The 27,087-nt window shown below is 40.3% G+C and overlaps 1 protein-coding gene across 1 annotated transcript in view; it reads right to left on the bottom strand.

Annotated features, from left to right (window-relative positions):
- LOC311015445 (FERM domain-containing protein 5-like) overlaps positions 1-27,087 on the bottom strand; it is a gene marked incomplete at its 3' end in the record, with an annotated part of 53,966 nt that overhangs the window by 14,454 nt on the left and 12,425 nt on the right. The window contains exon 2 of the mRNA XM_084012686.1: positions 347-451. Within this exon, the coding sequence (XP_083868812.1) occupies positions 347-451 (105 nt within the window). The remainder of the gene's footprint in view (positions 1-346; positions 452-27,087) is intronic.

Below are 27,087 nucleotides of genomic sequence, written 5' to 3'. Positions count from 1 at the left end.
ACAACATAAACTTCTTTTTTTTTACAGGATAATTCGTTCAGTGAACTTGGCCAAATTATTAGATAATTCACAGAAGTGAAATATGAATATGTAGTATGTGTAAACTACTTTTTATTCAACGGAACAAATTACTTGAAACATTCCAGATGACAGATAGAAAAAAAAGAAGAGAGCAAGATAGAGAGACTTGAAATGAAAGAAAGAACAAAAGAAAGAAATATGGTGAGAGGACAGAGAGAAGGACACCAAATCACCAGTTATGATTTCATTCAGTTGAATGGTGTCACACAACTGCAATTAATCCAATAAAATATAGTTGGGTTTATCATTAAAAATAAAAACGTACCCTCTGCTTGTCTGGGTCAACATATCTAATGCCGAAGTAGTCTTTCTCCAGCAGGTTGAGATGGTGGCAGATGAGGTCGAACAGATACTGTCCCTTGGCATCCCTCTGAAAGAGAAATAATAGGACGGTCACATAATGTGCTGGGGACACTAAAGAGAGAAGTGAAGAGAAAAAATTCACAGCCACAATCCCCTCCATTTCTAATATTTGCATATACTCACAGACAGCGTTATTGAGCCCCCAGAAGATCAATGATGCATAAACTGTTACTGTGAACACTTCCCAGGTAGAGCAACAAATAACATTACACATTATCCGGCAAAGGAGACATTTTAAAAACACACGGAGAGTGTCACATCACTGTGATCAAGAATTCCATTTTTTGGAGCCTCCGAGAAGTGAAAACTGCCACCAGAAAGTGTTTTAATATTTCACGACCCTCGAGGGACATATATGAGGGCTATCAAATATTCATATCGTGGCAGCCGTCACCTGTGAAAGAAGCAGAAAAAGACCTGGAGAGGCAGCGAGACTAGGCGTGGACTAGACCAGGGCAAAGGAAAGGCAGGTTTAAAAGGAGAGGAAGCCCTTTTCATGTGAAGCAGTGCAAAAACCGGACCCTTCTAAATGAATGAATACTTTGTGAATATTTTAGGAGCCTGGAAAAACAATGTTTACATGTTTAGTTAGGTTGTTAAAATGTAATTGTTAAAAAAAAATAAGAAAATAAGCTGGTCAACTAAAATTTCCCACAGTGTCCTTTAGAGGAGAAACTGCAATCACATGAGTGACACAAAACTGCATAGTCAGAGATGGACAAAAGCAGCTATCTGAGAACGGAAGGGGAAACGAGAAGAGAAAGACAAAACCAAATAAATAAAGAGAGAGAGAACTGAGAAGGGTGAGAGAACAAGTCAGGCCAGTTGACACTGATTCATCTATCTCCCTGTTGAGACATATCATTCAAGACAACGTGAGAATCTCTGTGATGAAGCCTGTTCACACTTCTGTTTCATTCAATATCCGATCAAATGGCAGAACAAACACCCATCAGGTCGCATGTTGCTTCAAGGAAAACAATTTGCCACCTTTTGTGTGGATGTCCAATCAGTGTGTTGATGGTAAATGTGTAGTTGATTGAAGCAAGACATTCTTCAGTGCATGCTACGTTGACTGAGAGTTCTCCTGCTGCTGAAGCAGTGCCTACATGTACCAGGATGCATTAGACACAAGCTTCTGAAATGCAGGCCAGAGCCGTAGCCTCTCTGCATTTCTTCTGCCGTAAAATAAATATGCCTGAATAACTCAGTCAGCCGAAACAGCGTAAAATGTGTCCTCGTCCATAACATTCTGAGCGGAGATAAGAAGGATGTTGTTTTCTAAGCACATTCTCCTTTCACTGATCTTTGTACATTCATGCAGATTGAAACTTTTTACCACAAATTGTCTTTGTGTCAATTCATGCCGAACACGCCAAATTTGCGTCACATTTTATATGTATATATACATTTATTTTTGTATTTTTTTATCTGCTTTATATGTTGAATAAATCAAAAATGTGACTAAAATTAAAACAAAAATCTTTGTAGAAATTGTAATGTGTAAATAATACAACGATAAAAGGATCTAAAGAGTACATATATACAGTATATACCAAACTAAAACCTATCAGATCCACTTGTGTCAAACTATGAACTTGCCAGACCTTTCCCAGGATGCACTGCGCTAACCCTCCATCTCCTCTGTCAGTGTGTCTGTATGTCACTGTCACCCCATACACCCTGACTCACCAGGACAGGCCTGCTGACTGGCCCAGCAGCGAAAATAAGAGACACACACACATCGATGTGCCGTCTCAAGCATGCACACACACGGAGCCTCAGTCTTGCTCTATTCTAAATGTCTCTGGTACACCTGTGAAACCTCTAGCTCCACATTTTCAACCTGCTGTGCACTGTAGTGTAAACTACATCGATGCCCGAAAAACAAATCCTTCCCAATTAATCATGTTGTGACTGCCTGTTTCCTTCATTGTGTGCACCACTGTGTTTGTACAAATCATGCCTATGTGTGTGTGTGTGTGTGTGTGTGTGTGTGTGTGTGTGTGTGTGTGTGTGTGTGTGTGTGTGTGTATGTGTGTGAGAGAGAGAGGATAGTGCTGGATCCACGTCCAAGTTCAGTTATGAAACAGAGAGGCAGGCAGGGCGATTCATCTCCGTCAAACTCTTCAGCAAATAAATGAAAAGGAAATTCTGAACTCCTCATGCAGTCCTTCACAAAACACACACACACACACACACACACACACACACAGAGAAACACAGAAACACACACTCTACGCTGGATTTATCAGCTGTTACAACAGATTAGAAATAGTGCGACTTAATAAAGAGCTTCTGGACAGTTCGGTTGCAGCTCAGGTAATCTCATCGTACCTGGTCATACACCCGACTCGGCACTCGAACGCAGGTTGTAACGATGAGGTCAAAGCACACTCTGCACTTTGCTCCACCGCCTGGCAGCAGTAGAATAAAGTCTCTCTCGCCTACAAGCAGCTGACCAAACACTTCTAATGTACATGCGGTGTTGTGTTGCATACTGATGAGACACACTGAACTTCAGCTCCGCTGGGACACAGAGGCAGGCTCCGAGGCAGAAACATTATTGATCTGAAGTTAAGTGTTCTTCAGCATCCTTATGTGATTTAAACCCGGAGCTAAAATGCAATACACTGGTGGCTGGAGGAGGGAACACTATATGTTGCTAGTTAAAGCTCTGCTTTATTGTTTTGGAGAAGGTAAACTGTAGATCTTTTTTATGTGGTTTGTGGTCTTGTGATTTCAGTGTAGGAATTTAATTACCCCCCCTACAGTATTTTCTCCCTTAGATTGTTATTGCTGTGTGGGGGGGGAATTAGATCCACGCCATCCTCAGATTAAAACCCTTTATTCCCAAAACATCAGGGAATCAGAAGATAAAATAACCTGCTATTGAGACAAATGGCTTTACAGTTAGAACTTATACAATATGTGTTTGCTGTGGAAGCGATTTTTGTATTAAACTCAACACATGGACCGCATTGTCAGCAGATTACGATGCACCCCCTTGTGCAAATCTGTAAACTGTAACCTTTCATAAATGTAATTATCCGATCCATCACCAGGCATCTTGCATGAACCTTAACATTTCAGACGAGCAAGTGTTAGACTTTTCATTACAAACCTTTAAAAGATGCAGCATATAGTCTTTTTGTTTTTCTTTTTTTAAAAAAGGGGGTCAAGGTTTCATGTGACAGCTGAGTGCAATGAGGTTGGAATAATTTGGCTTTAAAAAAACAGATTTATTGAGTTGAATTTTAATCAGTAATGCTACATATTTCAGAGTAAACAAAGCGTGGTTCAAACATTGCCTGCTGTCATCTCATCACATCACGTTGCAGAGAATTGGAATGGTTAATGAGCTTAATGTCAGCGTGTTTCCCTAATGGGTTCTTTTGGAAATGACAGTCACTGACAGATTTCTGTAAAAGAAAAACAACCTAACTGAATAGACATGAATGTCTGTTTATTCCCTCCATATAATGTGTAGTAGACAGTTGTCGTGCTTCGCTACAAGTCAAAGATAAAGATGTAGCGCTCTCTTAAGCCACTTAATGAACTGGAGGTTTTTCCTGACGTGCTTATTCAACCGCACATCTGAAACGTATTCTACCATTACGGACCGGTTTAATTAGGTTGGATGTGTGAAATTTGCCCCGCAACATATTTTCAGTAGTTGTAGTTTCCAAAAGTAATTAAACCCCATTCATCACCTGCTTTCCAAACTCAGTATAGCTTCCTCAGCTACACAGCCTGTAACAACAATTACCTAACGTGGTACACTTCATAATGGAAAATATGTTTTTAAAAAAAATACTGCTGAGGTTTATTATCATCAATAATATTCTTTGAGCCATGAAATTATTCATGAGGTGATATACTGTACGTATATATATCAACCAATAACATACACCATATATAAGTAAACAAACTATGCTTGGCACAGTTCATCAATGCACATTGTAAAATGTGATGTAAATATATAAAACAAACACATGATGGATAGGTGATGATGGACCAGTATATATGCTGGGAGGGAGCTGTGGCCGTGATTATTCTGTCAGCCTCCATCTAGTTCTTGGGGAAGTCATTGAGGTCTGGTATTTGATTTCACTGGTCAAGACAAATGGCTGGCCTGGAGGCCCTCTTCTCTGCGTGCTATTGTAAGCGCGCTTGTTCAGGTGTGAGATCTGGTTGGCTTGGACACGTTTGCAGACTAACAGCAGGTGACAGACCATCAGCCACCAGCAGGCCAGAGGTACTGCAGCCGCTGAGACTCGGATGTGGGTTTGTCCTCAAAGATGCTCCCACAACTCAGGAAGAAGAGGCCAGGGCTTCAATCAGACACATTCTCAGTGGATGTTGATGCTGTTTGTTTGAGGGACAGTATCTCAAGGTGCAGCTGAGTGTTCGGGTCGGTCACTGTGCTGCAGCTGCATTTTTCAGCAGAGTGGAAATCAAATAGAATGAGCTCCTCAAAGTCCAAGAGGACATGATAAGCCGGCGAATGGTAAATCTGTACGTTTCTTATGAGAAATGTGATGTTAACGATTAGTAATGGTAAGCGGGCAGCCTGTGATATTAGCCACAGTGGCTGGTAGGTAGATACGAGATTAGTGCAGGCCTGTCAGTGGGAGAGGAATGTATTAAACAGCAGAGGCCATAACTGCTTTATGGCAGCACGCACGGCGACTCATCACAGCGATAATAAAAGTGATAAATGGAGAGATGGAAATAACCCAGACCGGGGCCAAATCATCACTGTGGTCTTTAGTGCAGCAGCAGCACGCCGCCTCTCTCGGCCTGGACATGCCTTTGCGTCAGATTAATTATTGAGAGGGGTTCCATATCAGCTTGGGAAACACCACATCAATAAATGATGGTGTCATTTTCAACTAGAGGATGGAAATTGCATCAACTAAGCAAATGGTCCTGAAATGTTCCTGCTTCTATGGAAGCGACTGGTAACACTGGTGCTCGAACAATGCCTGCTTCTTTGGGGCCCAACTGCAGCGTTGGTAGGATACCTCGGCGCCTCACTGCATGATCTTTATGCTGATTTTCACCGTTCTTAAAGTTGCTGCCTTCAACGCATGTGAGCAGCAAATCCTGTAAATGGCTTGCTATAATCTTATGATATGGTAATGTGTAGGCTACTTTCCATACTCTGGAGAGAGCAGGCACATGAGTGGCAGACCGTAGCAGATGCTCCTGTCAGTCAGCAGCTGAATGTGTGAAGATTTATACTCAACGTGCCTTTTCCTGACAATCTAATAGAAGCAATGAATCAGTTGTATTAGCCCACAGTCTCATCTGGCTGCGTGTTATTCAGTGTTATGCAGGAATGTTTTGTTCACATTTTGAAATGAATGAACAAATTAACAGAATATGCAGGGCATTCTCTTTATGAATGCAATGTTGTTTCTTCTTAAATATTGATATGTTGATATATAATGTATTTCAAGTAAACAAATCAATCATTGAATTCTGGTGTTTTCAAAAACTGTGAATAAACTTATTCTCTGAGGATGACTCATATCTCTGCTCATAGATTAGACTCACTCCCCTCCATATAAATTCCCTAAAAAGCTGCATGAGATTGGATCGTTTGTTTTTGGCTGCGAATCCATTACTTTACATTTGGCTGTATGCTGGTGATTCATTCTCGTTGCACAACACAGTGGCACTTATTTAAATTGCTCAGGATATATGTATCATTATTCAACCTCAACATAACTCTGTGAGTGAAACAATGCTGCGAGAATGTTTGTTTTATGTGCTTGGACCTTCACACTGTAGTTGCTTTAAGATTTCATTTTACTTTCAAGTGAAGTACGAGCAGAACTTAAAGGCATCGGCATTTTAATAAACATTTCTTTATACTTTAGAGTGCAATAATTACAGTCATCTCGGGTGTCAGATTCCAGCTCTGACAATGAAATAGAATTAACATATTTTCTTAAAGGAATAGTTGTGTGACAATTTGGGAAACATGCTTTTATTCACCTTCTTACTGAGAGTTAGGCAAGACGATCTGTCATGCCTGTACAATACAATATGTTAATCAGTGAGCTTCAGATGTGTTGGTAGACAAAGTGTTGATCTTTGGACGGAGCCAAGCATCTCACTTCAGTCTATATGCTAGGCTCATCTCCTTCTCCTAACACACAGACATGAGAGTGATGTCTATTCTTTCATCTAATTCTTTGCAAGAAAGTGAATATTTGTGTCAACTAACAGAATTAACTATTACTTTAAATCTTGCTGGTTTCTAACATTACAATAAGATAGTTTCAGTCCTCTACCACATTAGCAAATTTTATTTAAATCATCTCCTTCAGAAAAAAAAAAAAAACTTAATGTACAATGCAATACCAAGCAGAGAGACAACAACATGCTTTCATGTATGACATGATCCTACTAATACACCTCTACATAGCTTTTTATGTTCACTCACACACACCTTTCCAAACCCCTTTTAGCTGCAAGACGGAAAGACAGCGACCCTCTTAAAAAGATGTTCGCCATCAGCAGGCTGCCATCTTATTGCCCTGGGTTCAGCATAGCTGGAACTGTGTTTTTACAATCAGTGCTCAGTTGTGTAAATCCTTTCCCGTTTAGATAGTGGCTCGGGCTCCCAGTGGCACCATTAAAGAGATGCCACGGTGTGTAAGTGGCCCTGAGAGATGGAAAGGCATAAGAGTTATAGGGGCAACCATACTCTGAGTGCTCACCACGGCTTCAACACTATAACTGCTTTTTTTGTTGGTGAGAAGAGGAGGAGAGAGGGGCCTTGGACAGAAGAGAAAGCAACAAAATGGAAAAGGGAAGGTAAGTGGGAGAGGACAATGATGAAAGAAAGGTGAACACACAATTAAGTAGAAGAGAGAGCAACACAAGAAAGACAACAGCCACAAAGTGTCTGGTTGTCCCAGTTGAGAAGTCTCTCAGGCTTTTCTCCAGGAAAAGGGCATTCATGTGCATGACATAAAAAGAAACCAAACCACTGAGCGCCTGTTCTCTCTGTCCTTCCTTTAACCCTCCAGCTCGAGGGACAGAGCACTTACAATTTGACCTTGCAGAGTTTTAAAGCTTTAGGTTTTACTCTGGTCATTTTCAATCTGGTTCCCATGTTCTCAAACAAAAGATAAGTCCATCTACTAGAAAAATAGGCCATTAGGCAGCAAGAAGCTTAGTCAAGTTAACTGTCCATGGACTCGTCATCAATGTCATTATGAGCACATGTACCGTTACAATGTATGTCCTCATGTAGCTGCTAGTAGACTAAACCCTCCGACAACAGCAATAAGGTATAAAAGAAAAAACTTTATGATTCATACATATCTTGCGAAAGCAGCTCCAAACAAATGATCAGAAAAAATCAAGTTTTTAACTTTTAAGTCAATGGCCATGAAATATAAGTCAAGTGGCAATGCAGCTGAATGGTAGCTCTCTTAAGAGAAAGACAAATGCTGGTGCCATGTCTGACATTTAAACAAACACATTTTCTCAGTATGCTCAGTCGAACAGTATGTTAAAAAGCACACAGCAAGTAAAAATGACCATTTTTCAAACTGGTATTTTGAACATGGGAGTTATGTTAAGACAGTTGGTCTTAGATAAATTGAATTTTTGAATGTATGAAACACAGCTTGATACAGAGAAAGAACTTAACGAGTGCACGTTGATAAAGATCATGGTGGGAAAATATAAATCCTAGACAGTCACATATCATGTGCTAGCTTCTGTAACAGCATTATCAGCTCTATTTTTTATTTGTTTATTTAACAAGAACAGTGCACAGCTTCTTAGCTGTACCAGAGTTAGCTATGAGCTTACTTTACATCTGTAGTCCCTGGGCAGGAAACAAAGAATACCATCTCTGTTGGGAAAATTAAAACTGTTGTATGAAAACATATTTACAAGACAGTACATATTCACTTACAACAGCAGACAACATCATCAGCAACAACAACAACAACAACGAGATTTGACGAGATTTAAGGCACTACAACAGCAGATATCATGACATTGAGATACCACAACAACAAGATATCACAACATTAAGCCACATCAAGTGTTTGTATTTATGTGTGGTGGGTACATGATTGATTTGGTTTTAGCCATGATTTCATCTTGAATTTAAAATCAGTAAAGCTGCAGCACTCTTATATATCTTATATGACTGGGTATTGAGCTCCAAAGGTTTGATGCTCTAATGGAGAAGACTGATCTGCCAAACTCGGTGGATCTGTGGTGTATCACGCAGTCCCCTCTGTTTGTCATCCTAGTTGTCCTCCCATTATTAGAGCGCAGCAAAGTGTTAGTAGTGGAGCAAGTGTTGTTTTCCCAATATGTGACCAGCTTGTGATATTTGAGAGTTCTGTTTTTGTCTAAAACTCCTGCTGTTGTTGACCAGTACAACATGACTGGTATAGAATCAACAAATGCACCAAGAACAGAACTCACAGAACGTTCTGACAGCACAACAACAACAAGTAACAACAAGTTACAGTTTCTTCTTTTTCATTTGCACCTCATTTTATTTCATCTTATAATAACCAAACAGACACATCTACATAGGTTTTTTGGGGTAAAAAAGCAAAAGTGTATTACGGGGTATACAACAAAATGAAAGTCTTATTACATCCATGAGTCTGATGGCATCAAGGCCAGGATTACTTTAAACCTATCATTCTGGGGAAAATAAATATATACAGTGTAATTGAATGTATACTTTGGATTAACAGTGAAGTCATTGTCACTGGAGTCGACTCTGGCCTCAAGATATTAAGGATGCTTGACATTTTTCTCACATTAAACTATTAATGTCACTCTGAACTGAGCCTTTTAAGAAATGAGGGGGATACTCTAAATTGGATTGACTAAACTGTGCCAAAAATCTGGAACATTGCTGCTGATCACAGGAGACGTTCTGCAAATAGAAATGTAATGTTCTCCACGCTTTCCTTTATTAGTCTGAGCTTTTCTGCATTAGACCTTCATTTTAAGTCTTACTATATTAGACTTGCTTACTTTAGCTCAGTTAGACATATAACTGCACTTACAAACCCATTTCAGCAATTGGCTGTTGGACGTGGATCCGAGACAAAATACATGTTTGACCAAATTTGATTTACTGTATGAATGACATCATACCGCACTGTATTTTGTAATTGCATCAATCATCATCATCATTCTCCCAAATGCAGTTTAGCATCACTGCTTTACATCTGCACCACGGTGTCTGTAAACTCTAATAGAGCTCCAATAGAAACTCATTAGGGCTCACACTCAAATAAAAATCAGGCAAATTGGCTCAAATAGGTGCATCTGTGATTGTGACAAATATGAGATGAGAAGATGAGATGACTAATATGAACTTTACAGCCACAGGTTCAGGTTCCACATTGTATCATTTGTTGTAACTGTTATCATACCTGTGTTAAAATAATGCATTTATCAGTTAAGTGCAGTTATTGAGGTGGGTGCTTATGGTCGATTAAAACCTTTGGATTAGTATTAACAAGTTCATCCAAAGGGAATTATTAACATTAAATGCGTTAGCTTCCATAATATATGTTGGTCCACTAGACTGATGTTGGGACTTTGAAATTTTATTGACTCTCTGGAAATTTGGAGCGTATTCTAGTCCTGCTAAATGTCTTAAGTGTCCTGAGATTACTTCTGTTATGATATGACACTATAAATAAAATTTAAATTGAATAGACCATGCAACCATGTTTTATTTAAAAAAAAAGACTGAGTTATTTAATGGGAATGTTATAGTTTTGCAGGTATTTGGTCATAAACCAAAGTATTGGACTAATTGCAGTGTTAGGGGACCACCAAGTTTATTACAATTCATCCTGACGGCCTGAACCAACTTTCAGGGCAATCCATCCAAGGGTTGACAGGTATTTCACTCAAAAACACAAATTTGGAAAAGACAGAATCACCAAAGTAAGCAGGTTTCATCCTCTTAGGACCACAAATCTATGTACAGAATAATGTACAGAATCTCATGGCAATCCATAGTTGTTGAGATAATCAGCCGGACCAAACTGACAGTTCCCTGCTGTTACCGTGATTAAAAGTTTTTCGGCATGAATTTGACCATTATTGGCATTGGGCATTAACAGGACGTCTTCATCTCACCTTTGACCTGATACCACAACCTAAAACACGGAGGAGTAGGAAGGTCCAGCTGCTAATACTGTTCTATTATTAAGGATACTAACAACTTGTTTGCTTGGCCGTCCCAAGAGCAGAGAGAACCACACCAGTGGAGAATAAGGCAGATGGGAAAAAATACAGCTCAAAGCATCACAATGCGGAAAAGTTTGATTCTTTATGACACAAAAAAATGTCAAAATGAATTTGCACCTTTTCAAGTCAACACAACCTCGACCCAGAACAGAAAGGCCTGTGAGAAATGTTCCTCTGTAGAGTCTAACAGCTTTGAGCTCAGCTAAGGCCAAGCAGTTCTCCTGGAAATCACAAACCAAGAGGAAATCTGAAGAAATGTATTAAGGAGAATAAAAACCTTTGTACGGAAGGGCTGCTCACAAAATGTTATATAAAACATCAAATTGAAAATTTTATAATAGATTAACAAGAACACTTAAGGAACCTAAAGCTTGGTATTACTATGTGGGTGTGGTATTATAATGAAGGTGTTGAGCCACTACATGCCACAATGAATACCATCTGTCACAATGTTTTCAGCTAAACTAATGCTAGGAGGAGCATTGAGGTTGTGTAATCGCTTTGCATCTGGTAATACGTTGTGCCTTCTGTGACAGACATTATGTAACAGTGGTGAAAAAAATTTAAATACATGCATCAAAAGCCGTTATGCAGTAGAAGGTTTTGCTAAAGCGGGAATGTACGGCGCCTGGTGAGTTATTCATTGTGGTATGATTGTGTGAACATGGGCAAATAAATTGAGTAGAAAATAGAGGCATTCATAAGAAAAAAGTACATTATTGTGGTGATGGCATTTGGACAAAGAAGAAGGGATACATACAGATTCCAGATGTGGTGAACACGGGCGATGGTGGGAATTGGAATAAACAAATAAGGGGAGTATTAGAACTGGATTTTTGCATAATGTGTTGAACTTTATATGATAACATGTTAAAATACAAAATACAAAAAAAAAAAAAAAAAAAAAACATAAATGTCCTGCATTGAAAAATCCTACTTAAGTATAGAAATATTAGCAGCAAATAGAGTTAAAGTATTAAAGTACCTCAGCTGTAGGAATAGTTGAAATAATTGCAAAACCTAATAAACGAAAAGAATTACTGCGTGAGATTGTGAGTGAATCAGTGAGAGAGCGACCCAGTTAAACACTATTTTGTAAAAAGAAGGAAACAATATGCTCCAAATACAATTTAACATGACCCCCACAAACAGTGTTATTGTTTTATTTGTGTGTGTAACATATTTCTCTCTGGACAGACTTTGGCAGCATGTGTAGAAGCAGAGCTTTAGGGCAGGACTGTAACAAAAGGCTTAGCGCTCGAACGCCACAGACAGCGGTTCATTCTGAAAAAACAGAGGTGATACTGTTGCCCTGACCGAGCAGACAGCAGGTCAAACGTGTTACTGATAGAACGAGGCGCCCTGCATCTGCTGCGCTTGCATCCAGACAAGGATTCGGAAGGACGCTGTTGTGTTTCAGTGCTCACACACACCAGGCACTTAGGCTGAGCTACCTTACAACCAGGCTCACACACACACACACACACACACACACACACACACACACACACACACACACACACACACACGGATGCAAAGGCTTTATCATTATCTTATTTCATCAAAGTACCAGATGGTATGCACACGCAGACAGACATGCTCTCAGACAATGTCGAGGCAATGTGTCCACAACACAAAAGGTTTTTCCTTATTGTCTCTCCTCATACTCCCCAGAATGCACCACAATTTTCATAGTTCTGCCTTGGATGAATTGGCTTATTTCCTTTTGGGGACAATGTGACCATTGGTGCACTGTCCCAACAGTCAGGATGCTGCCCCGATTGGTTTTGTGAATAGAACACTGAGCTAGAGTGGCAGTAAAACAGCTTCCCTCATTGATAAAGGGAGCTGTTGGTATGGCTGACGTGGGCAGGGAAACCTGAGACGAATCAAAGTACTTCTTTTATTGTTGGGGAAGAAAGGAGCACCTAAATCACAGCTGATCTTAACATCTGCTATACCTGAAAAAGAGCACAATAAGCTTTCAGAAGAAAAAAAAGAAGAAGACTGAAGCAACTTCACACCAGCTGAACTCAACATGTCTCAGCCATCTCCCCTACAGTTCAGATCATTGTTGTGTGTGGGTGTGATGAGAGGAAGGGCTGAGAATGGTTCATTATGTCTCGAACCCATCCTTCTACTACAAAAAGAATCATGTTGGCTTCTGAGATGAAAGTGCTTTTTTATGTGTGTGTGTGTGTGTGTGTGTGTGTCTGTGTGTGTGTGTGTTTATGCCACTGAGGGATCATGTGATTCACAGGATTGAAGCCAAATCACAAATAAGGAAGACAATGTCAAACAAGCCTTATTTCCAAGCACTGGACTTATACACTTTGTTTAAATGAATGCACACTGACTTCCCCTTGTTAATTAAACCTTAGGGGAAAGTAATGAATATCTTCACATGACAACTATTTCCACTCACATATTTGCATAAACTGCCCATTGTGGAGGAAAATAAATTGATTTCCTCTTAATCACAACTTCCTTGCATATACATTTCCATATTGATTACTTCTACAAACCAAATTAGAGTAAATTTATTAATTGCATTTAAGTGCAGAGAAAATAGCCATCTGGACAACAAACCATCTATATATAAACACCTTTATTTACAATAAAGGTTCCAGAAATAGATTATCTACTCAGCAGTAGTATTTTTACAGTAAGGTGATTAATTTATCTTTGTCCAGAATGCTATGTTTTACATTTGTATGTAAATGTGTTTGTAAAAAAACATTTATATCAACTCTTTCTTTTTTAAATGTCTCCTTTTATAACCCTGCTCTACTACACTACTGAATCTTCCATTGTTTTAACCTGCAGGCATGCACAGCCCTCCGCTGGATTCATCTCAGCCATATAACCTCAGCACACGAGCAGGGATTAACCACCCACACGCGACCTTTCACACCGAATACGCACAGATGCAGAAACACAACTTGGAAGTGTATCGTTCGATATGAAATTGTGAACCTCGTGGATTTCCTGGAAATAGAAAGTCAGCGAGTGGAGAATAACAAAAGTAGTAAATCATCAAAGAAACCTCTGTTCCTACAGCCTCAGATATGTGTGATCATTTTATTTAACGCACCATGAAGATGGTCTTGCTCGGGTTGGAAAGTTAAAATGTAATTTTATTGAAAGCCTGGTTACCACATATAAAGATGGTATTTAAATATATTTTGTTGCATTAACCATTATGTGATGTTACAGACTAGTGATTTCAGATGCTTTGATGATTCCGTAAAGTAACAGCTCCGTATATTATTTCAGACTACGTACAGTAAGTATCCACACAGAGTTGTGGGATTTGATTTACCCCAGTTAATTATAACTAAATGGCCCAATCAATAGTAATAATCAACTGAATTAGACGACGCCAAAATCAGACTTGGTACCTTGACATTTTGGGCCAAACACCCAATTTTCACCAAAATACCAACATCTGCACTTTCCCTCTCACCTTTCCATCAGGCTCACATCGCTTCAAGTAAAAATACTAAAAGGGTATTTCATAAACATGGAAATGCTAATGTGTTGTAGCGATGCCTGCGACAAGAAAGATGGCATTTTAACTGCAAGACTTTGAAGAAATTCACTTTATGAGGCTCGCATGCAGAAGTTCTGAACAGCTGGAGGCAGATGAGCAAAGAGGAGATTTAAAATCTGAAAACAGCATGATTATCGGCTCTGATCTGGCTGTTTGGATGCAATCAGCAGAAACGTTAAAATGACTCCTTGCTCGAAATATAAATATTACTGCAATAACCTTTTACAAAAAGCTGGGAAACAGAAGAGATTTTTTTTTGTTTCAAAGTTTGGACCTGGCTGAGACAAAAGAGCACGAGGTCTTGAACGAGGAAGCTCCCGAGTCAAAGCTGATGCCTCCAGGATGAAGAAGCGCTATCAAAGGCTCCTTCTGAGCCGTTCTCTGAATGGATATCCTCTTCAGGCTGTTGTAGTTTGTCAAATGGTCTATTGAAAGATGAAGGATGCACTTTCTTCTTGCAGAGTACCGGATTTATTCCCATCATTATCTATTTGAACAACACACAAACACTGTCAGGTGTTTCCGACCCCAGTGCATACAGAGCACTGGGGTCGGAGAAGTACAATGCTTCTGCCTAACTTGTTCTAATCGAAGAGAGAAAAAAAGGCATTTTGCATACATTCGAGGAATTGATGCAATTTTTTTCAAACTTTTCCTACTTAACAAAAACAGGGACACAGTCTTGTAGCCACCCAGTACAATTACGCCACCCAGTGCAGCGTGACAGGAACCTAGCGCATCAAAACTGCATTTAAGTGTTAGCAAGTGCAGACACAAAACTACTTTTGCTGTTTGGAATTCAACATTGCCATCCACTGACTTGAATTGATGGCGAAGCATATTCATTTCTCAGATTTGCACCAGCGCCCTGAGATGAGTCCAGTAGTCTTTTATTGCCTTTCTTCGCCGCTCGAGTCGTCCTCCATCTCTGTCACATTGCATCTCGGGCATTAGGATTAAAACAACCACGAATCTCTGCAAACCACCTCATATAACTAGAATACAGTCCAGTCACATCATGTCAATATTCACTCTGTTGAATTCCATCAGTGGAAGAGCTTTTGAGGAGCACTCACCACGTCTGCCTTGCAAACGTAGGAAATTAGCAAGTTAAGTTTAGAATTTCACTCAACTTTTTTATTTAAAGGAGTCATCACCTGGAAATCGCAATTTCTCTTGTTAAAACATGCATATCTGTGTTTGACCTCAGTTGAAACTTGCCTGAAAGGCTGGAGTTTGAAAGTGGCGCCGTTTTTTCGCTTCTGCTCTTTTTCCGAACAGGAATAGCACACAAGGGTGTGCATTCCTAAAGCACGAGATTTTGATTCTGCGCCTTCGGTGACGTCACCGTGGCGGCTACTTGCATAAGCCCACCCCTCTTTCACCACCCAACCCCGCCCCGTCCGCTACCTGAAATCGCCGAAGCGCCGCCATTATGTTTTGGAGTCTGCATGCAGGCAAGCCCCCCCGGCTCTGTCCTTCCTGCGGCGAATCAACGCGCGCCTCATTACATATTATACAATGCACATCCGGACCAGTCAAAACCTCGCGCGTAATCTCGCGTGATAAAATCGCGGTACGAAAAAGGGTCAGAACAAGCTCAATGTTTGATTAAAATTTTTTTTTTTTTTTCTAATAAGTTTTACGAATTGATCCAAAGCGATCCAAGGGGGGCTGGATACGTATAAAACCAGGTGATGACTCCTTTAAAGAAGCATGTTTGCAGATCTGTGAGAATGAATTTAATCTGAAAGGGAACTACTATGCCATGTTTCCATCTAGATAAAACATGTTTGATTAACATCAAAAATCATATTTAAAAATAGTTTATGTAGCACCGAAATGTGCATACAAAGTGTCAGATTTCTTTAAAAAAAATGCAAGATCTACATCAAGGATTCAGGCTGTGTTATAACATTTCTAATTGGACACAGGTGAGGTTAGGAATCTAATCAGCTACTAATATGAGATATGCTAATGAACAGGTCCAGAAACAATGAGGGAGGCCAAATCAAGAGATGCGACAGAACAATAACACTGATATTTATAGTCTATGGACAATGTACACACATTCAAAGGTGAACATTTGTGTCGAATCTGCAGTCATACAGAGGAATACTGATTTAATGAAAATATGCAGCAATTAATATATGAGGAATATTTCTTCTTGGTAAAAAACAGTCAATAACCACAGAGCATTCAAGCATCACAAACATGGCTTGAAGCACAAAAAATGACTCATAGTTTTACAATTTGATACATTTGAGACTTTTATTTCATATTACTGTATATGTGTGTTTTCTGTTTAGAAATTAATCCAAATGTTTTACAATGTGTTCAAAATTGAATCGAGTGGTGTGTAGTTCTCCCTTATCTTCAGGTCCGAAGACATAAAAACGAAGACATAAAAACTACTGAGGAGTTTCACAGCCTCACGTACTCTCATGGACAGTGGACCGGGGAACACATCTCCGGAGGCCATGTAAATGACAACTTCAAAGACAGCGTTTGCTGACTGTGCAACACAATCACAGTTGGTCTGCAAAATACCAAAAGGGATGTAAAGGAAGCCAGAAAATGAGCTTCGCTGAGTCATTCAAATGCAATTCAATTGCAACACAGTGAGCGTGCCAGAAATAAACACAGATATATTCTGTAGCGTTCCGCTGATTCACTGCAATGCACTGACAAATTAATAAAAGCCAGCATATTACACCTGTCAGTCAGAAGCAAGGACTGTGACTAAACATCATCTGCTAATACATGACTGCTAGTCCAAATGCTTCTTTTTTCTTCTTTTTTTCTCTCCTATCAGCTCTGTAAAAGGTCCCATACAGACTGATGACTGAAGACTCATAGTCAGGGCTCTTCTACAGCTTAGGTCAGCATGAAACTGTCACGGTCAATTCATGAAAAGATGAATAACTTTAATAGAAAATATCTGGTTGTTTGATAATGAATACATGTTGAATTATATGTCCAGAAGTGCATTTAAGAAAAAAAAGAAAAAAAAACACCAAGCTTGAAATTCTATTAGTTTTTGCAGCTAACTGCAGGTGGAAGGTAAAGATGATGGTGTTTAGAAAAACTGAGAACTCAAGCTGAAACTTGAATCAGTTCACTTTTCAATTATGGTTTAATTGTGGGTGAATATTGGTGGTTAATAATAATAATTGGCAAATGACAATTGGAGCTGTCAGACAGAAATGCCAAAAGCAGAGGGTAAAGGAAATAGCATGAAACCCACATTAGGTTTCCAGCTAAAGTCTCCTTCTTATCTAACTCACACCCATAAATACACCGTGGCTTGTTGACCGAGCCACCAAACAAACATTCACTAATAAAAAGTCTACTGCTAACGTTAGCTCGCAGGCTGGATACTTTGATTCAAAGATGCCTTGATGTATTTCCACCATATGTTTTGCAGAAGTATGCGAATAAGAGGGTGATGCACACAATTATTTCAGCTGACAGGCGGGGCTGATCGCATTAATTGACAAAACATCTGCCCAGTCTTCGCGATAATAACCTGCAGGCTTTTTCTTGAATTATCGTTTAAGCTAAAGGTTTACCACTGTCGGCAAATAACCAAATTAAGCTGGCAAGAGGTCTCACATGGATTGCAACACATTTTTCCTCCAATCATCATGCTCTCTGGGCTGGTCAGTTCTAAGGTGCAAGGGTAATAGGAATAACACTGCTCTCATTTAACGACAGGGGAGCTGGAGAGAGAGAGACAGAGAGAGAGAGAGAGAGAGAGAGAGAGAGAGAGAGAGAGAGAGAGAGAGAGAGAGAGAGAGAGAGAGAGAGAGAGACATAAAGATTGATTCATGCATACACTGACACAGACAAACAAATGCATAAACAGTTTGTTGAAGTGACTGGGAGGTGAATGGTTTCCTTTCTTGGAAATAAAGAAAAATGCTTAAATTCTATAAAGGAATTACTTTTTTTAATATCACCTGCCGTCAAAATCCTAACGAGCAATGTTGCTGCAGCACACAGAATGCTGACACACGGCGGCAGAGGGACAATTAGCAACAGATTCACGAGCAGGAGTCGTTCTTATTCCTGTCACACAGCCCAACAACACACTCCTCACACATCAACCACACGGGCGGAGAGGAAAAATAGGTAGAGCCGTGATTCAGATGTAAGGTCCAATAACACAGACACGTCAAGGAGGAGATGCTTTCAAAAAAAGAAGCTGCAGCAGCATGTTTCTATGAGGTCTGCTGTCCATTGACTGTCCATCCATCCATCCATCCATCCATTGTCTACTGCTTATCCTGTATTCAGGGTCGCGGGGGGGCTGGAGCCGATCCCAGCCATTGACTGTCTGTATGACTAATTATTTTGCTTTCCTGATGTTGCAGCTTAGCTCTCAACCTTGTAAATGTTTTATTTGTCATTCACCTGGCTGACAATTTGCAAGACGACAAGAGCGCAGGTCGATGCTGGAGGTTAGACAGAGCCGGCTGTTTCATTTGGGGCAGCATTTAAAGACACAAGCGCCGAGCTGGCTTATTTCACAGGGCGCCGCCCGCTAGCCCGGTATGAGCTAAGCCTCCTCTGAGAGTAAAACCCTGCAGCATCCACACCAGCTTCCCCTCATGAGGCATTGTATGCAGCCCTAGCATCCAAACAGCACAGCACAGGCAACCTCAGCCAACATAATGTCCAACGCAACAGTGGAGTGAGCAATTCACTCCTCTCGATATTTGACTTGACCGAGGATGGAGGGAAAGTCTGAAGGATAAAAAAGCAGAGCAGGCGCTTTAAAGGGGCTTTAAGAGACGGAGTGATGGCTCGATAGCGTTTGCATCGGTAATACAAATGGACTTGAATGTGGTTCAAGAGGCAGACACACCATCTGTGCTTTCTTGCAACGCTTCCCAATCTTTTCGTGCTGTGGACCATTAAAATGAAGGCTGTTTTTAGTATGCAGTTGAATTGGCACTTAAGTATAAAATGGTACTCGATGGTCAGGAGATGCCTTTCAGCGCTGTACTCACCATATTTAATGTCAACTGATTACACATTCAATTCAACTCAGTGCATCTGGTATACCCTTCAAGCTATCAAGGTTTTTATATTCATTATTGATCAAATGACAACATGAAGGGGGATAATTATTACCCAACTATAATTTCCCTCAGATCTGCGGAGCTTTGTAGCATCTTTCAGTGGCACTCTTGCTGTTATCATAAGAGTTATTTTTGGTCACACCAAGCTGCTGTTTTCAGCAAAAACATGCTCTAAAAAACCCACTGTACACTACGCCCAGCACCAAACAGCACACAGACAAAGTTAGCAATTAGCTTGCTAGCATAGTGGGCCAGTTAGTAACTAAACTACCTATGTTTCCTTCAGGAGTTGGAGGAGACCTAACTTTTCCATCCTGTTGCATGATAAATGAAAAACTTGAATGATTCCCATCGCCGTGTCTCTGTGTTGAACCCAATTAAGAAGAGTTGCAGCTGAGCTCGTGTACCTGGTTAAGGAGGAAGAGTGAACATCCCATTGAGACGAAAGAGATACCTCCAGTACAAGTCTTTCAATTAAAAGCTCCAGTACCAACACTTCAGCGTCAGTCTCACTGCGCACTAAGGAGAAGAGGGAGGGAGCTTTACATAGCAGCTGACTGGTGAGGTCTTCCATGTGTCACCTAACCCTCAATGACTAGTTCACACATTATGACTTTGACCCTAATTTTCCACTTGCAGTTTTTGGAGCTCCTCGACAAAAGCCCCAGATCAGGAGGAAAATCGGCCTCAGAGTTTGCAAATCGGCGCTTGAGCAAGCCGAGCCTTGATGCATTGCAGAAACATGCAAGATGTCTCGCTAAATATCTTCAGCTGTCGGGGAGTTAATAAGATAAGATAAGATAAATTAAGATAGTCCTTTATTCGTCCCGCAGTGGGGAAATTTACAGCGTTACAGCAGCAAGACAGTAAAAAAATAAGGATAATAAATAATAAACATGCATTGACAAGAAAAGTACAATATAAAAAAGATATTAACACTAAGACTATATAAAGAAAGTTAAATAAAGTATAATGTATAATGTACATAATAGACAATTTCCAGAATATACACAGAATGGACTAGATATTTACATTATAGACAGAGATTGAGCATGGGATGTTATGTTTGTATTGCTCTGTAAAATAACAATATATTGCACATGGGATGAGGAGCCTGGTTATGTGTGGTCTACTGAGAGCAGTGCTTGTTGTACAGTCTAACAGATGTAGGGAGGAACGACAAGGAACACTTGTTGTGAGGTGTAACTATCAGTCACCGGTGATGACTGAAAGAGTGTGAACTTGACTTAACACACCAAGCCTAATTTCTCTGCATGCAATGCATTAAGGAGGATGACTGACACATAGAAGCCTTCTTAAAGCCAGATGTCCGTGGTATCAAGAGCATGATTGTTAATGTTTAATACAGAGGTTGAGCTGTCCAGCATCCTGTAAACTGAGTGCACTCAAACATCCTGTGAGATCTTTAGGGTACAGCTGTGTTTCTTGGTAATAGTCAGGCTTGCAGTCATCATTGCTGCCCTGCTACACTATTGAACAAATGTCAAAAGAACAAATTATGTATGGCGTAAATAGCCCACCAGACTGAGTCAGTCAGTTAGAAAAAAACATAGATTCATGGAGAGAAAATTGGGTTTTCAGGTCCCGGTATCATTATTTTACTCTGTTTTCTGTAAAGATCAGAGCAATTATTGATCCTTTGGGTTGGTAATTGACTTTCGGAAGCATTCTAAATGTCTTTAGCCTGGCTGGACGTGGAGGGGAGGCCAAGCATGACTGGCGTACAGATTGTCTTAGTACAGAGGAAACATATTAACTTGTGCCTTTGTAATGTATAGCCATTAAAAGCTGCTGCTTGGTGTGAAAGTGGGTTAAAAATAAACAAAACGCTGTCAGAGAGTTTAAGCAGCATTGTGAAAAAGACAAGAGTATTAGTTTTAACCACACTAGTGGCTCAATGGAAGACGATCATACTGTCTGTCAGTCAATCCAGCACTTTGGTCCAGACTGAAATAAACTGACTCTTTATCTAACGGTCCACCAGCAGCGGGACAATAACACAAGGCTTTTTAGGGACAAAGTAAATAACGCCCCTTGGATGAGAATACTGTTGCTGGTTAATCACATACAGAACAGGCCTCTCCAACATGACCCAGAACTCATGATAAGCACTTTCATGGTGCTTTATCCCCACAAGAGGAAATTAATGGTCCAGATAGCAGAAAACAGACTAATTAATGAGTAACAACAGCTGAGTCATACCTATACACTACAGGGAAAATGTAAATTATGTAAAAGTCAAATACGTGTCTAGTTTTTGTCAAGTAATCAGATATACAGTAGATGCAGATAACAAACACATTCAGCCACGTCACCTGCAAACATTGATCCTTTATCAGGGAGCTTCATGGGAAATGCTTAGTGCACTTCAAACATACAAAGTGTGAATAAATTATTGCAATTTGAAGTTTTTCATGCACAGCAATGTCACCTGTTCAGACGTGTTACTCAAGTGGACTGTTTTTAGGGGTCAAGGAAGAAATTGAAATGAACTTGCCTCCAGTAAGCCTCCATATTTCTGAAACAAACATACTCCCATCAAAATATACTCTTCTATTCTGTAAATATTAGTCAGTCAAATGATCAAATATGATACATGCCAGAAATTTAAATTATTTTGCGTTGATAAGCTTTATCACTGCTATAAATCTTTTCTTTCTAAGCCCTCTATGTCATACGATTTTAAAGTGGTTCTCTGATCTTTCAATGCATGTCCCAAAATAGACATGCCAGTGTACATATTAATCAACTCAATACATGTCTCTGCCTCTGTTATTGCCTTGTGTATGATGTGAATACAAATGATTTGTACAGGTTCACAGTGTGAACAGGTTTTCAGGGTAAAACTACGTGTGTATAGAAGTAAGTCACCATTAATAATGCCAATCATGGCTTCATTAATCTGCAGGAACACTTTTCAGAGAATACAGTAAAGCTGATGTTTTCCGTTAGGACATAATATAACTTCATAGAATTTGATCAGTGGCCAAATTTCACTCCGGATTGAATGTTTTGAAATTTTGAAAATTGTTTCAGTTATTATGTATCTGTAATAAAATGTTTCTTTGTTTTTTTTATCTGAGACTGTGCACATGTAACTTTAACACACCATTTACCCCAAAGCCAATGAATGATTTCGAAGGTGTTGTACTTTTCTGATAAAAGCGCAAGAGTTACAGTGAAGTAGATGCTTCTCTCTAGTGGCCCAGACTGTATGGGATGAGAGCCGAGCAGAAGTTTAATTGATTTGACCTTCTTGACTGTGATCCTGCTGAGCAACGCTGAGAGGTGGGCCATGATCTCTTCTTTAAGTAAAACTCTGAGCAAAAATTCTGCTCAACAAGGAACCCGTCTGCCAATCTTTACACTAAACGGTGTAATTATTTAATCCTTTCTTGCATTTCCTCTTTCTGTCCCTTCTATTTCTCTCCTCACCTCTCATTCTGCGGCATTATCCTCCACATTCGGACAATTTATGAATTTTTAATCTCCACCACCCATGCAGATTTATGTGCTGACGTCATAATTCTTATTTTAGATTTGCTCTAAAACGTAGGAGGATAATGTGTAACACTCCTTAAGGAAATGAAAGGAAAGCATTGTATATTTAAACTTTTTGTCAATGATACTGCATCTTTATAAATACAGTAATGTTGTTTCTAGGAAAACTGCACCACAGCTGCAGAGTCTCACCTGGAACCTTCTAACACCCGTTAATACATCTGTTCACATCTCGCTCCTCTTAGTGAGAGCCAAGGGCCTCCAGCACACGGTGCACACATAAATGTTCAGCAGCTGAGGGACCAACATCAGAGCGGGGAGCATTCAGTCAGGCAGCAAGGTCACTCTGACCTCTGTCAAAGCAAGAAGTACATAAGGCCTTCTGGGATACACTGTCCTGTCTTTGGCAGTAATGGCAACTTGATGAATGATGTAGCTGAGGGACACCGTGGAGTTTTTTTCACTCTTCTTGAAACAAGGTCGCTGGCAGAGACAAGGGTTAGGAAAAGGGAGCCAGTCGCAAAATGTCAGGCCTGGTGCTGTTGGACCTTTTTGTACCAATCACAACCTTGTGACGTTCTCTGCATGTACATCACAGACAGATGGAGGTAAGTTGCTTCCATGTGGCCATCTATCACGGGCATCCACAGGGACCGAGTCCTTGGAAAATTGGGCTAACTGAGACTGTTAACCCCATTTACACGGAGCCAAACATTTTAAGAACAAATCTTCCCCAAGGCGAAAACCAAACTGGGGTAAAGGAGGCTACAAGTGGATAAGGCAGGCACAGTCATCTGGTATTTTTGTGTGACTTATAAGGGCTCCAAAAGTCTGCGAGCGAGCCAGACTGGGACAGCCATAAGCCCTCAAGGACATAATGGGAACACGCATCAAAGTCGTCCATGAGTGTGGACACTGAGATTCGGCCCTTGTGTTTCTGTGTGACCCCTGCCCTCTTATCTCCTGTGCTCCTCGCGTGTCTGTCTGTGTTTGTGGGCGTGGCTACTCCTGAGCCCTGGCAACTGGCACACCTGAGTCTCGTCACCTAATCGACTGCTGCAGTATATCAACCCTGGATTTCCTCCCAGTTTTCCGCAGATCATTCTGTCTACAATGGTAGCTGTGGTCTTAGGCCAAAGTAGATTTGGGTGAACCCTGTTTTCATGTGCTTTGAGCTCCAGCTGCCTTTCAACTACCCTGGATTGCCAGTCTCCTGTTTGCCTCTCTCAGTTGTCAAACCCAGCTCACTGTTCCTATGTTCTCAGCCAGTGGATCAAGACAGGAAGACATACCCTCTGCCTGCCCGTCTGCCAGCATCTCCATTCAGAAAACCAAGCTTAACACTAGCGCTTTATTTTCCTTCCCCTTCTTACCATTCTCCTTTTTTTCTGGACTTCTTCATAACATATTTCAAGTAGGGCTTCAAATAATAATCCCTTCCTTCATTAGACCAATTTAGTGTTTGATCTATAATATATATTAAAATTAATTTCTTCAAGCCCAATGTGACCAACAGCCCAACATCTAGATATGTTCAGTGTCCTATAATGTGAGACAAAGTCAGATTTGAGAATCTGGAATCATTAAACATTTTGCATTGTAGCTCTGGTTAACACTGTTAACAATGCATGAATCTCTTTTAAAATATTACTGCAGTGTAATACCTCAAACACACAAACACAGGCTGCTTGAGGGGCACCCAGGCCTTTAAACACTTTTCTTTAGAAGAAAATTACACATTTCAAGTTTTGATTCTACACAAGAAATTCCAAATGGAAACAAGCTCGCTCCTATCAAAAATCTTAATACGTTTGAACATATGGTGATATTCTTCTGTTTGGAAGAGTTCAGACTGAGGCTGGCATGCGCAGCAGTGTGTGTGTGTGTGTTTGTGTGATGAGTGTGTGGAGTCACTGTTGGGCTGCCGCAGAGCTTGGCTAAACACCAGCCTGACGACAGCAGCTGGAGAGTAGTGATGTAATAATCTTGTTGCCATGGAGACCTCTAGTTCCCCAGCATCTCCAAAAAAAATCCAAGGGCGGTGGAAAGTCGCTGGGCTGGCTGGGTGGGACATACGCTGCCGTGACAAGAAGATACAGAGCCACTAGGGCAGGGACATCTGACTTCACTCACCTCTCCTCAAGCTAAAAAAACAGAAAACGGGTATTTCGCGTCATAACAAAGGCACAAGAAGGATTTTCAAGACTTAGCCCTTCAAGCTAAATCACCACGACCTTGTCAGCAAACATTGTCAAAACAGCTGTGTTGGGATTGCCCTTTGCCAGAGAAGTCAGTACGTAAATCTTCCAGTCAAACAGATGCTTGGGCTTCGGTTAGGGGAAAGCAGCCGAGTAAAATAGAAAAAAAACCTGCATTGGCAAACAAGCCTCCATTGTCATTCATCACATTAGTTGCAGGGGAGAATGTCAAAGTTTTCCCAGTGAACTCATGACGGCAATCTGCCTATTATGTGCTCCCCTGAGTCACTTCTCATCCTTAATTGAGGCAGAGAACCTCTTCCTTCTTTTGATATAGATGATTCGAAATCCAGATGAGGCTCTGGAGAGAGAGAGAGAAATGGGTTTGAAAAATCGGCTGAGACAGCGAGTAAAAAAAAGTAAAAAAATGCAGTAAACAAAGAAAGCAACAGAAAAAGGAAGCTCTCAGTAGCATCTCATCATCAGGTACAGTTTCAAAAGATAGAAAAGAAGTGGTTCCCTTGCCTTGATGTCTAAGGCCCAGAAACCAAGCTCAGGAGACTAATTAGATGCTTGTTTATGTAAGAAAAAAGAAGCATGTGAAATCCTTTTGGCTTCCAAAAATGATATAATATATATAATATCAAGCTATAAAGAAAACCCCATGTTATGTGTACACATATTTATTCACATTCACACACCTTGGAGCAGCCCAGCCCGAGCCACTGATCTCCAAAGCACTGAGGTGCAGCAAGTCCTCAGGTCAGCAAAGCATGTTGAGTCCATAATATAAAGCATCAAGTGAGACTGAACTGCTGCCCTTGACCAATTTGAAAGTCGTTTGGTTGTTATTTCTATTGATTTCTCAAGTGAAGCTCTCCAGCTATAATTTCATTAATTTAATATTGTCTTGTCCCCAGCAATATGATGCTTCTCATCCATTTAATCAGCCAGAAAATCGTAGAAGATGTCACTTAAGAGGAAGACTTCTGATTAAGCATGCCATTTTAAAGTGGCAATAAAATGTATTTTTGCAACATTGAGGCTATCATTAAAGGCTATCAGCATCCTCTGGTTATCTAACTCCTTAATTAATGACCAACATATAGCATCATCAGATGGAGGAAATGCAATCTGCTTGCCTTGCATATTTTGCATAAGGGTTAAAGGCTGTGTAAAACATATTAATAAGTGAGGGGATTCTACAGGGACACGTGATAGTCTGCAAAAGTTTGAGCACTTGTGGTTATTTCATGAGATATTTTTGTATTTCTGTTTTTGTCCTTGCTTTCCTAAGAGGAAGGGGCTCAAGGCGAACTGTGATGGCATCAAATGTGATGAAATTCTGACATGCTAGCTTACTTGTAGAACTAAAACGAGAACGATTTTCAACCAGGTTTTAAAGGCTGAGGGATACCGGAAAACCCAAGTCCAGCAAGACTTTGTGAAATAGATGTTATAATTTTCCCATAAAAATCAGTGAGTTTAAAAGCTTCAAAAAGGCCTGAGGCTGCTGCACTGACTTTCATACCCTGCAGCGCTCTTGTTCTTTGATGAACGAGTCATTCTCTTGCACGGCACAGAGATCTAATCTGACCAATTAGATATTAGTTGAAAATAATCAAAATTTAACTTTATGTAACAGTGATTTCTTAACAATAAGATTCACTGTGTGCCTGCATGACCACATCTCTGTTCAATCTAATTCAAACGCTCATAAATTGAATGAGGAGTTGTGTCCATAAACATCCATCTTGGACCCGTATGTTGTACAAAATGTCAGCAGCTACATGTTGTAAATGCTGATATCTAGGAGCACCTCTGGCCCGGGGAATTCAATCCCTCTCAGTGAGTCATTCTCATGCTGTCCACCTCTCTGAGAGCCTTGGAGAAAGATAAAGACAAGAAGGAGAGGGAGAAGCTCCCATATTGCACCAGTTCTGCCTTCTTCTAGTTTTAAGAAAACACAGACGACCAGCCCTGCGTTTTAGAGCAGCGGCTCCCTGCAAGACGT

This window comes from Eutrigla gurnardus (genome assembly GCF_963514095.1).
Source record: "Eutrigla gurnardus genome assembly, chromosome: 1".
Classification (NCBI taxonomy): domain Eukaryota; kingdom Metazoa; phylum Chordata; class Actinopteri; order Perciformes; family Triglidae; genus Eutrigla; species Eutrigla gurnardus.
This window is presented reverse-complemented; position numbering and strand designations above follow the sequence as displayed.